This window comes from Capra hircus, chromosome 7 (genome assembly GCF_001704415.2).
Source record: "Capra hircus breed San Clemente chromosome 7, ASM170441v1, whole genome shotgun sequence".
NCBI classification, from domain to species: Eukaryota; Metazoa; Chordata; class Mammalia; order Artiodactyla; family Bovidae; genus Capra; species Capra hircus.
Window position 1 is genome coordinate 102698889 of NC_030814.1, and position 12494 is coordinate 102711382.

The 12494-nt window shown below is 54.5% G+C and overlaps 1 protein-coding gene across 1 annotated transcript in view; it reads right to left on the reverse strand.

Moving 5' to 3' along the window:
* The window catches only part of CPAMD8 (C3 and PZP like, alpha-2-macroglobulin domain containing 8), a 100819-nt gene extending 90708 nt beyond the window's left edge, over positions 1-10111 (reverse strand). The window contains exons 1-3 of the mRNA XM_018051356.1: positions 9879-10111; positions 4890-5041; positions 2957-2979 (exon numbers count right to left, since the gene is read on the reverse strand). Coding sequence (XP_017906845.1) covers positions 2957-2979; positions 4890-5041; positions 9879-10111 — 408 coding nt within the window. The remainder of the gene's footprint in view (positions 1-2956; positions 2980-4889; positions 5042-9878) is intronic.

The following is a 12494-nucleotide window of genomic DNA, read 5'->3' on the forward strand; positions in this document are numbered from 1 at the left end:
CCGGCTAAAGCATGAGGCTCCCTGAGACTGCCTACCCGCAGCCTGAGGAGGGCTGTGTGGAGGAGCCAGTGCTACCGCAGGCCTGTTCACCACCCAGATTAAGGCCCAGCACCCTGCCCCTCCAGGCCAGGGAGGCCGCTGGGGCTCTGGGTGTGGGTCCCAGACTCCCAGACTCCGTAGGCATGCAAAACTCATCCTGGGAGAGAAGCCACCAGACTCACTGGACCCTCTGAGTTTCCAGCACATCATAGTGCCGATGGGTGATCAAGACTATAAAGACACGATACACAACAGACCCCACAGATGGTGGTGACAGGCACCAGGTTCCTCTCTGAAATGGAAACCACCCGATGCAGAGGAATTCGGGTCATGGCCGATTCCACAGACGGGGGATCTAACTCCCACTGTTTACTGGGGCTCTTAGCTGGCTCCACTCCAGGCCACTGGCTGCCTTACTTTGCCTCCTTCCTGTCCCAGGACCTTTGCACTGGCTATTCGCTCCACCTAGAATGCCCACCCGCGCATGTCGCTTCCTGCCAGTTTCAGCTCAGAGGGGCCCTCCTGCCATACAAAATGTGATTCTAGATTCTGCTCCAACTCCTCAGCATCTTCTTTTCCTGACATATTTTAAAATAAAACAGGACACTTGCTAGTCTCTGAAGTGATCACATTTATGTAATTGGGGGCTTCCTGTCTGACCCACCCCTTTACCCACCACCAATGAGGCAACTTCATGCTTGGGATTTAATGGGTCTTGGTTACACAGATGCATGGGTAAGTCTGAAAAACTGGAATAAAACATCATGAGGTTTTAGGCATGTTTGCCTGAAAGTCCCATTAAAGACCTCTTATCGCCATCCTCACTGCACAGGTGAGAAGACGAGGCACAGACTGGGCAGGGCCTGCCCTTGGTAGCCAGTGGTAACCCTGGGTCCCACAGCACTGGTTTCTAAAATGTGTCCCTGGAAGCACTCAGGTCCCCAAGGCAGGTAGGGATGGGGGGGTGGGTGGGGTAGTGGGTGGAGGGGGGGGGTCCAACACCCACAAGAGCAGCTTCTCTCATGTCTGATGCCCAGACGGTGTTTCCACAGAGCAGACTTTCTCAACCTCAGAACGACTGATGTTTAGGACTGAGTCATCCTCTGCAGGGGTGGGGATAGGAGCGTCCTGTCTTTCTAAGGTGTTGAGCAGCATCTCTGGCCTCCACCCAGGATCTAGCCTGTGAAGAGTGCCTTCTTAAGTGCCATTGGGCAGTCAGGGACAGCACATAATCTTAACCCTGTCGGGACAGCCTTGCTTTCTTTCTTTTTTTCTGATGAGTAGTATGCTTTACTAAGGGGCCTCCCAGGTGGCGCTAGTGGCAAAGAACCTGCCTGCAAATGCAGCAATTGTGACAGGCTCGGGTTCAATCCCTGGGTTGGGAAGATCCGCTGGAGGAGGGCATGGCAACCCACTCCAGTATTCTTGCCTGGAAACCCCATGGGTGGAGGAGCCTGGTGGGATATGGTCCATAGCGTCCCAAAGAGTTGGACACGACTGAAGCAACTTAGCAAGCACACATGCTTTATTAAAAGTACTTCTCTAAATAAAATATACAAGGCTTCCTTTTTTTCCTAAGTAGTCCATCTATCAGTGGATATGACAGCCCCACTTGCTGATTCAAAAGAAGCAGATCTGCTCACAGGAGGCCAGCAAGGGTGGCTCTAGCCTGTTTATCCTGAGCTTTCCAAATGCTGACGTCTGGCTGGTTCATTCTCAGTAGAGGGGCCGTCCTGTGCATTTTAGAATGTTGACCAGCATCCCTGGTCTCTACTCCTTAGAAGCCAGTAGCAACCCTCATTCCTGCTCCCCAAGTTGTGAAAACCAAAATTGTCTTGGGACATTGCAAGCATCAGCCTCCTCCACCTGGAGGGAACTCTAGAGAAAGAATTCTATTCTGACATTAACAATAGGACAGGAAGACCACTGCCCCATGGCAACGAGACGCTAATGATGCATCCCATACCTTGGAAGAGGAATCGCCTAGGACTTTGTTATAATAACCGGGGAAGGGCACAGGGGAGGGGACATTATAATTGAGAACAAGTCTCTATTTAGCCCATCCTTTCAGGGACTCCTTGGAGCATCTGGTAAGCGTTAAGGATGAGCTAACCCAGAAAATGCTGACAATTTCAAGGCTTACGATCGCCTTGAAATCCAAGGACTCGAGTTAAAAAGTCCATGTCAGAGAATGACCTACATGCAGTTTGATATGTCAAATAATTTTAAAATAATAATATTCAGTGTCAACAAGGCTGCAGGAAATCTGATCTCTAATGTATAGCTGGTGATGCCACGCACACGCACTGCTGAGTCTTCTAAGACAAAACAGGACCCAGCAAGAGCCTTGGATCCTGATCTGATAGTTCTTCTTTCGGGGTGTTCAGCCTAAGGCAGGCATCCAGAAAGTTAATATAGCTTCATGCACAAATATGCTCTCAACTTTTGGATTACATTATCAAAATCCTGAAAACAAGAAAAAAAATCTAAGCATGTACAACTGTGTGTGTGAGGGCGGGAGGTGTTAGTAAATTAGTATATAAAAGAGACACAGTGGGATGCTATTTACAATAGGAGGCAAATTATAATTATAGGGATGTGGAAACATGGAAGTATGTTTATGCAACATGTTGAGAGAAAATAGCAGGGAAGACAACAGACCCTTTAATTGCGACTATGAAAGAAAATGTCCTTATGTGAACAAAGATTTATGGGAAACATAAAAATGTAAAAAGTAGGAGGCATGAGATTATGGGTGGGTTTTCTCCTTTTCTAATCTTTCTTTCCCTTTGTTATTTATTTTTAACATCACCATTAATGATTTTTCTCACAACGCATGCAACTTCTCTTGTTCCATTCCAACTCAATTCTTTATTCCCAAGGTAGGGCTTCTGATTTTAAAAATTCACAGGCTTACCTTGAGTTTGATGGTTCCTTTATCTAAAATATGAAAATAAAATGAAAACAGTTACATCAGGAGCTGTGTTTTTCTGCCTCCTTGAGACGCAGCCTTACAAACAAGGGTTTTCTCAACCCAGAGGGACTTTCTGTGGACAAACACACACCCTGGGTCATGCTGGTCTGGCCTGGGCTGGGTTGGGACTGGCAGAAATGAGAGGTTTCCTCCAAGCTGGCGAGTACTGAAGACCAGAGGAGATAGACAAAGCCGAGCTATTCAGGGGAAGGTTGGCCAGCCTGCATACTTAATTCACTTCACCCCGGCCCTTGCCCAAGGTAAGCTGTGAAGGGAGCAAAGAGAAAACTCCATGGGAGAGGACCAAAGAGAGGGTAGAGAGAGAGGCGTCTGAGGTCCCCAGTGGACCTTACTCCAATGCATCTAACTAGTCTCCCATCAACCTCTCTCTTCTACCCAAATGACTCATTTGTTGTCTGACACTTGTCTGGGCTCTTTGGCCTCTAGGACTAGCCGGAATCTACTGGTTTTGCCTTCCAGTGTCCATTCTCTGCTTTCTTGGAGGAGCCAACTGCCCAGCTCCTAGTGGGGCACTGCTCATCTCTCCTGAGGCTCTATGCAAATCTACACAAGATTTCCTCTTAGTTATAGCAATTTGTTTAGGGTTGAGCATATGGCCTAAAATGGGCCAATCAGCATGGTCCACCTGGTCACAGGGATTGGGTCTGAGTTGAGCACATGACCCAAAATGGGCCAATCAGCATAGACCTTCCCTCTGGTCACAGGGATTGGTTCAGGATTGAGCACATGACCCAACCTGGGCCAATTAGAGGGAATCCCAGAAGTTTCCCAGAGATTCTGGAACTGCTAGTCCCCCGGAGCTTTGGGGAGTAACAGGTACATCCAGAAGTAGAGCCAGGAGGCTGGCCCACTGATGCCAAAGGACTTTTCCAGTTGCGAAGAGCCCATAAACTCTCTGTGCTGACAAAGTGTTAGTCACTCAGTTGTGTCCGACTCTTTGCAATCCCATAGACTGTAGCCCACCAGGCTCCTTGGTGGCGACCACAGTAAAGAATCTGTCTGCAACGCAGGAGACCCAGGTTGGATCCCTGGGTCAGGAAGATCCCCTGGAAAAGGGAATGGCAACCCACTCCAGTATTCTTGCCTGGAGACTTCCATAGACAGAAGAGCCCGGTGGGCTACAGTCCATGGGGTTGCAAAAAGCCAGATACGACTGAGCGACTGAAGCCAGCCGGATTTGGGTTTCAGGATTGGCCCCTGGAGTCAGGACAGCCTGCACGCCTTCCCCGCTCCCCTGGGAAACAGGGGCTGCCTTATTGGCCTTGGAGACCTGACATCCTCTCTCGGTATCTCCTGTGGCTGCACCTCATTCTGCATGATGAGTGAGTTACCTGCTCAGCTAGACTTTAGGCCCTGTGGCTGGAACCTGCTCTCCACACCTCTGTCCAGGAGGCCAGCACCACTGTTATCTGCACTTACGGAGGAAAGTAGAGGAGCAACTGACCAAGGGGCCTAAACTCAACTCAGTGGCAGGCTGGCTGTGAGCCCAGGTCTGAATCCAACATCTCAGGGGTGCTAGAAGCTCACAAAAAGGTCTGAAAAGGTCACAGGTTCCCTCTGGGCCCCCTCTCCACCTCCAGCCAAAGCTGACTTGAAAGGGTGCCCTACTCTACCCAGATGGGCACCCACTGAACCTGAGCTGCTGAGGAACAAGCACCTTGATTTTCCAGACTGGACAGGGGACTGCCCCTCCTGGGCCTGACTCTCTCCACCTGTAAAGTGGGAAGAAGACAACCTGCCCTCCTTCCCCTGACGGTGTTCTGGGGCAGAGTGGGAAGAAGCCGACGCTGCCTGATCCCTTAAGACCACTCTGCAGAGGGAGAAGAAGGCCCCATCAGGCACCCCAGGGACCTACCCTGGATGGCTCCCTGGCTCTGCGCCACTGCCTTGCCCAGGGCTACCAGCTGAGCCTGGACCATGACTTCCCTGGGGGAGTTAAAGATGGTCACACTGATGGCTTCCTCCACTCCGGAGCGGAAGACGGAGGGTGCGGCGATCAAATAGCCCCTGCAGAAGAGGAAAACATCAGTGAAGGCCGAAGGCTTCTGACCCATTCCTAGCCTCAGGGTCACCTGGCTGAATTAGGGTGCAACCTGGGTGGACTCCCGCCTAAGCCTGACCACACCCTGATGGCACTGTCACTTTATGGGTCTATGTCCCCTACCAACCTGTGAACTCCTTAAGGCTTGTTCACCTCTGAAGTCTCCCCTAGTAGGCAAGAATCCAGTTTCTCCGGATCTACCTAGCACCATACTCCCTCTTTGATCTCGACATCTTAGCCTCTGGACTTTTTTCCTCAGCTTCTTCTGCCACAGGACCTTTGTGCATGCCACACCCACAAGCTAAAATATTCTCCCCCGGAGGCTCAGTAACAGGATCCCACAGGGTCAAAACCACCCCGTGAGAAGTGGTAACATCTCTCATTTACAGAGTCAGAAATTAAGCCCCAGAGAAGCCAAATCACGTGCTTAAGTCAGTGAGAGATTAGGATACAAAACCAGGCAGCTCTAGAACGTAGTGGAAAGAAGCAAGGAGCCACTTGCGACACAAAATTAGTGTTGAACTAGTATAAGAATAAGACCCTGAACACAAACTAAATGGCCTGGAACAGGAAAAGCACCGTGAACAGTGAAATCAAAACAGTTCTCTTTCTGAAAAGTCCTCAGTTTGACCGAGGACTTTTCTGGAAGAAAGGCGTCCTTATCCTGATTTCCAGATGGGAAAGCTACCGTTGCAGAAGGAGAAGGAACACCCACCAGATCGCACAGCCAGGCGGGCTCTCTTGGGGCACCTGACGTTTGCAGCATTTGCTGGAAAATCACAAAGGCTCATCCAAAACCACATGACCCGCTCCTGATGCAACGGCAAATGCTGAGAGCCTGGCAGCACAATCCCAACGGTGCAGAACCATAGACAGAAGGGACTCACCCGGTGACCCAGTGATTAACAATCTGCCTTCCAATGCAGGGAACGTGGATTCGATCCCTGGCTGGGGAACTAAGACCCCACATGTCCTAGGGCAACTAATTAGAGACACCTGCCATTTGCCACAACTGGAAAACCCTGCGTGTTGCAATGAAGCTCCTGCCTGTTGCAAAGCAGCTATGCTCCAATATAAGTTAAAAAACAAAAATAAAAAACCCTACAGGTACCAGAAGGAAACAAGAAAAAGGGGGAAACAGTGGGCCAAACATTGAGATCAGGAGAGATTTTCTATTTCTCAAAATCTTTTTTGGGAAAAAACCTCAGGTCCACACACAGAAAGAGGCATTTAGACTCTTACCACACACCACACGGGCTTCCCTGGTAGCTCAGACAGTAAGGAATCTGCCTGCAATGCAAGAGACCTGGGTTCCATCCCTGGGTGGGGAAGATCCCCTGGAGGAGGGCATGGCAACTTGCTCCAGTATTCTTGTCTGAAGAATTCCATGAACAGAGGAGCCTGGCGGGCTACAGGCCATAGAGTCGCAAAGAGTCAGACACGACTGAGCAAACTCTTTCACATACTACATGCTAAGAGGTCCGTGGAGACATGTACTATATACATGTACATACTATAGTACATGTACTGTAGGACTCCGGCACCAAAAAGTGTGTGCAAAGACCCTACTTTCGTGGGTGCACTGCCCAGCAGTGAATGGACCTAGTAATGACCCTGGGGTCCCATGATCTGTTTGACCTCAGCACCAAGAAGTACCTGCAATGGCTGGGCTCCTGTGCGCAGTGTTCGGCCTCAGCCGTGGACAGAGCATGCCCTGATCCTGTGGATAGAGCTGCGCCAGCTAGAGCATGCAGTGCCCCTGGGTTTCATGGATGTTTTGTCCAGATCCAGCACTGATGGCCATGTGTACTGACCCCACATCCCATATGTCCTATCTGACTCCAGCACCGCACAGAGCATGCAGCGATGCTGGGATGGACAGGGGCTGTCTCGAGCGAGCCTGGGAAGACCCTGGCTTCATATGTGATGGCCAGCACCTGGTTCCAGCACTGACCAGCGGGTACAGTGACCGTGGTCTGGCCTCAGCAGTGCACAAGGGCACGCGATGGTCCTGAGTTATGATCCTGAGTACGGTACAGTTATGTACCATCTGGAGCACACAGTCACCCCAGGGACGTGGTGTGGACTATCTAACTCCAGTGTGGACTGTCACCTGTGTGTCCTGTCCCACTGCCATCTGGGAATACGGCCACCTTCAGGACAGAGTGTGTCCAGCTCCCAGACGACTCCCAGGCCCTCTCACACGGCACCTGCTGAGTGTGGAAGAGCACTTGAGCAATCTGCCTGTTCGTTTTCCTTGGGACTTCTTTTTTTGGGGGGGGACTTCTTTTTTTAATGTTTATTATCTATTTATTTGGCTGCGTTGGGTCTTAATTGTGGCACTCAGGATCTAGTTCCATGACCAGGGATCAAACCCAGGCCCCCTGCATTGGGAGCATGGACTCGTAGCCACTGGACCACCAGGGAAGTCCCTCCTTGCACACTTCTAAAGCCCTTATCCAGATCTGAGTTAGCATCTTCACCCAAAGGTGCAAAGAACCTGACAGAACTAGATTAACTTTCCCTGTGCCTCAGGAGTTGCAGCTGATGAAGTGTTTGCCCGTCGATCCCTATCTCCCTGATATGCCCTGACAGCTGGGCTGATCCTGGCTTCTCATCCGTTGCTCTTGGAAGGTCCCATCCTGAAAAAGGTGGTATTTGGCAAAGCGTAGACAGTACGGGTCTTACAACAGTATGTAAACCCACGGAGCTTTCTGGCACCAGGCATTGCTGCTGCTGCTGCTGCTGCCAAGTTGCTTTAGCCGTGTCCGACTCTGTGCGACCCCACAGACAGCAGCCCACCAGGCTCCCCCGTCCCTGGGATTCTCCAGGCAAGAACACTGGAATGGGTTGCCATTTCCTTCTCCAATGCATGAAAGTGAAAAGTGAAAGGGAAGTCGCTCAGTCATGTCCGACTCTTAGTGACCCCATGGACTGCAGCCCACCAGGCTCCTCCGTCCATGGGGTTTTCCAGGCAAGAGTACTGGAGTGGGGTGCCGTTGCCTTCTCCAGCACCAAGCATTCCTCACACAAAAATCACATGGATCAGAGAAGCAGATATCTGGGGCTATTCCTAAAATGGGATCCTTTGGGCTGATGGGTCACAGCTCTGGCTTATAGCCAGAACTAATCTGGAACCCCAGGTTGGTCACTGCCTGTCTCCCATGAGGTTCCATTCCTCTCACAGTAGGTAAGATCCGCCCCCCTCCCCGCCCTCCCCCCAGGGAAACTTTAGTCAGAGGCGAGCATTCCTGAGAATGGTTTAAAGCTCTGCAACTCGGGGACTCTGAGCTTGGTCCTTAGAAGGCGGGGTCTCTCATGGAGGGCAGGGTCATGCTTTGCAGTGGAGGGCTGTCCCGTGCATGGTAACATCCCTGCCTTCAACCCAGTAGATTCCAACAGCATATCTCCCTCTAGATGGTGGTGGTGGTGGTTTAGTCACTAAGTTGCATGCTACTCTTGCAACCCATGGACTGAGGCCCACCAGGCTCCCCTGTCCATGTGACTTCCCAGGCAAGAATACTGGAGTGGGTAGCCATTTCCTTCTCCAGGGGATCTTCCTCACCCAGGGACTGAACCTGGGTCTCCCAGGCGGCGCTAGCGGTAAAGAACCTGCTTGCCTAATGCAGGAGACATAAGAGATGCGGGTTCCATGTCTGGGCTGGGAAGGTTCCCTGGAGGAGGGCACGGCAATTCACTCCAGCATTCTCGCCTGGAGAATCCCCATGGACAGAGGAGGCTGGGGGGCAGCAGTCCATGGGGTCGCCAAGAGTCGAATACGACTGAAGCGACTTAGCACGCAGGCACACTCCTGCATTTCAGGCTGATTCTTTACCGACTCCGGCAGGTACTAGGGAAGCACTCCCTCTTGATGTGACAACCCCAAATACCCCTGGACATTGCTGAATGACCCCAGGGAGACAAAAATCGCCCCTCAGCTGGAAACGGCTATCCTAAAGGAGCAAGCTTTGCAAGCATCAGGTCAAAAGTTTGCTGGGTTCCAATTTCACGGGGCCCAAGGGAGGTAATCCCAAGGCTCGAATTGCAATTTGGTGTCTTACTTTTCAAAGCCTTGAATCAGAGGAGGAGCACTGGAGGTGCCCCCGCCCACCTCGGCTCACTGTTGACCTGTTTTCTGGGAACTCCTATACAAGGGCTGTTTGAACAAGGCTCATAAAGGCAGGGCTGGACTAAAGGCTGAGCCTGGGCAGCTGGAGGCAGGCTCCCTGAGCCCACAACCCCCCGCAGGGCTCACCCAAACTTGGCAGGTCTGGGACTAGTCCCTGTGAAGCCAACTCATGGGCAATTCTCCTTAGCAGCTAGTGAATTCCCCTCCTCACTGTGTCGGCTCACCAGAAGCTCTGTAAGTAAACTTCAAGAAAAATGTGGAAGCAAAACAAACACTTCCTCCCCCAGCGCCACGCCCTCCCAAGGAAAACGAACAGCAGGTCTCTCCTTCCATTTCTCAGCCAAGATACGCACCTCTTACCTTCAAGCAACGGGTAACTTGAAATTGCCACCCAAGAAGCCAGCTCTGGTCACACCAAGGGGGCGAGGTGAGATAGGGGTGGCCTCTCCGCCTTAGCTCTGGGGAGTCCCAGGACCTTCCCGGGGGCGCTTCTGAAGTCTCAGGCTGCCCCTTTGCCAGTCCTACTCGTGGGGCTAGCGGGGGTCAAGACTCAGGTCCCGCCCAAGCTCGGAGGCTGTGTGGCCTCGGACAGGTCGCTGAACCTCTCTGAGCCAGACCCCGCGTCCCCCACCCCGAGAAGGCAGCCAGCCTTCTCTCGCCCCGGGGCTACTCACGGGGCCTGGGGCTGCTCAGCGCGCACGCCGTCCCGCGGCGACAGCAGCAGCAGCAAGAGCCGGAGCAGCGGCCCGAGCTGGGCGCCCCACATTTTCCGGCTCCGCGGGGGCGCCGCGCCGGGGGAGGGGGCCTGGCCGGGGCCAGGCCAGGGCCGGGGTCCGAGCGCGGCGGTGCCCGCTTCGCCGCCGGGGGCCCTTTGTTCGCAGCCCCCGCGCCGTGCGCCTGGCGCCATGCGCCCCCACTCAGCGCCCGGCCAGGCTGGGGCAGCCGGCGACCAGCCCCCTCCCCGGACCCGCCTCGTCCCCAGGCCCGCCCCTGCCCGGACCCGCCCCGCTCACCCCCTCCCGGTCTCCGGCCCCGCCCCCTCTCCGGACCCATCCGCCCACCCACCGACTCTCCCCCAGGCTCTCGTGGGACCCTCCCCGCTCTCTACCCGGATGCACCCCAAGACCTAGCCCGTTCTGTCCCCCTCATCGGACCTGACCTGTCCTCCTCGTCGCACCCCCCGACTCAGCTCCGTTCTCTCTCCGGACGCGCCCCCTCCCTGGATCTCTCCCTTTCTGCTGCCTCCCCGCATCCCCCTACCCCAGGGACCAGCCCCGCCGCATCCCCCTACCCCAGGGACCAGCCCCGCCGCACCCCACGCGGGGGCCGCCGTGTCTCTGCGCGCCCTGCACCCCACACCCTGCAGGGCCCCCCACCTGCCCCTGCCTTGACCGGGCAACCTGTTCAGTGTGCGCACAGGAGGGGCTGAGCTCTGGGGAAACTGAGGCAGGCCAAGGGACGAAACTTCCAGACCTGCAGCTGCCTCCAGACATCAGCCTGTTGGTCCTTTCCCCACCTCCTCCATCCACAGATGCCCTAGGCCAGGCCCCTCCCTCTCTGGGCCTCACTTTCCCCTCTGGCAAACAGCAGGGGTGAGCCGGGACCCCCTCCTTCTCTGAGAGCAGGGTGCCCCCCCCTGCCCCTCCCAGGGTGCCCTCACTGTTGTAGTTCCTCTGCCTGGGGCACTTCCCTTTCATACCATACCCAAGGTCGGCAAACTTTTCCAGGCGTCTCTCTAAGGGGAACTCCTGCAGCTGTCAGGACCTTACTTCTAGTACTCTGGAACTGGCCACGTGCCCCTCCTGCCCCCAATCCTCCAGGCTCTCGGTTTATCCAGGCCAAGAAGTCCAAACCGGGGGTTGCCCTGGTGGCTCCCACCTCACCCGAGTTCCTGGATGCCCTGTGCCACCCTGTGCAGACCCCCACTGCTTGCAGACCCCCACTGCTCTTTCCCTTTGTCTCCGCTTTTGCCTGCCTGACTCCTTCGGCTTCCAGAAGCTTCCCTTGCACCCTCCCTGCCCCCCAGGCATAGTGGGTCCTCCAGGCAGTCTCTCCCACCAGTCCATTCCACAAGCCTTGGTCACCCGGTGAGCACCAAGAGGGCAGGCAGTGGGGGCTTCAGGAGAGGTGGGACCTGCTGCCGTGGATGGTGGAAGGGGCTGTGCAGGGGCCAGAATGGACCGGAGGGCAAAAGAGGCAGCAGCAATGCTGAGAGGCCAGGAGGAGCTGCCCGCCTCCTGTCCCAGCCACGCTGGCACCAAGCAGGGCCATCTCGTGAAACCCTTTTAATTCACATCTGCCCACCCCTCCACACCTCCCCTGGCGTGTGTGCCAAGTCACTTCAGTCCTGTCCGACTCTTTGCGACCCTATGGACTGTAGCCTGCAAGGCTCTTCTGTCCCTGGGATTTCCCAGGCAAGGATACTGGAGCAGGGTAGTCATGCCCTCCTCCGGGAGATCTTCCTGACCCAGAGATTGAACCAGAGTATCCTGAGACTCCTGCATTGCAGGCGGATTCTCTAGCACTGCGCCAGCCATCCGGGGAAGCCCACGCCTTCCTGTTCTCCTCCATAAACCAGGCTCCTCTCCCCAGTCTCGAGGCCAGCCTCCTGCCCCTTCATGCGCTCCCTCCTCCACTGGGCTCTGGTCACACACGCCTCTGGGGTTCCATGGACCCTAAACTCACTGCCACCACCACCCCACCCAGCCTAGGTGCCCGCTGCCCCTTCTTCCTGGGGTCTTCTTCCTCCTGGCATCCCATAGCCGCCTGTCCTCCTTCCACCTTCAGGGGGACCTCTACTGTCCCTCCTTCCCAGACTGCCTGTCCCGTAAGGCCTCAGATTTCAGGTACTGCCTCTGCAGGTCCCCCAAAGCAGAGCTGAGTTCACTGCTCTCGCTGTATCTGGCCCCCACTTGGCAAGAGAGGCTATACCCCACCTGGCTGCTTTCCCTGGCAGCCAAACCAGCTGCCCCCCACCCAATCTTAGCTAGCAGACTTCTCTGTCTTGGTTTTTTTCTCTCTTTTTTTGGCCACACCACCTGACTTTTAGGATCTTAGTTTCCCGATCAGGGAATATGCCCACAGCAGTGAAAGTGCAGAGTCCCAACCACTGGACAGCCAGGGAATCCCCTCGCTTTATTATCCAGATAAGCTGATCATGCCCTCCTGAGGGAAGCAGGGGCACCCCGCCCTCTTGGTACTGCGAAGCCTGCCTCCCACAGCCTCTGGCGGTCCACTCAGTTCCCAAGCGCAACCCCCACGTGGTCCTGCATGACTGGCTGTGTCTTCCC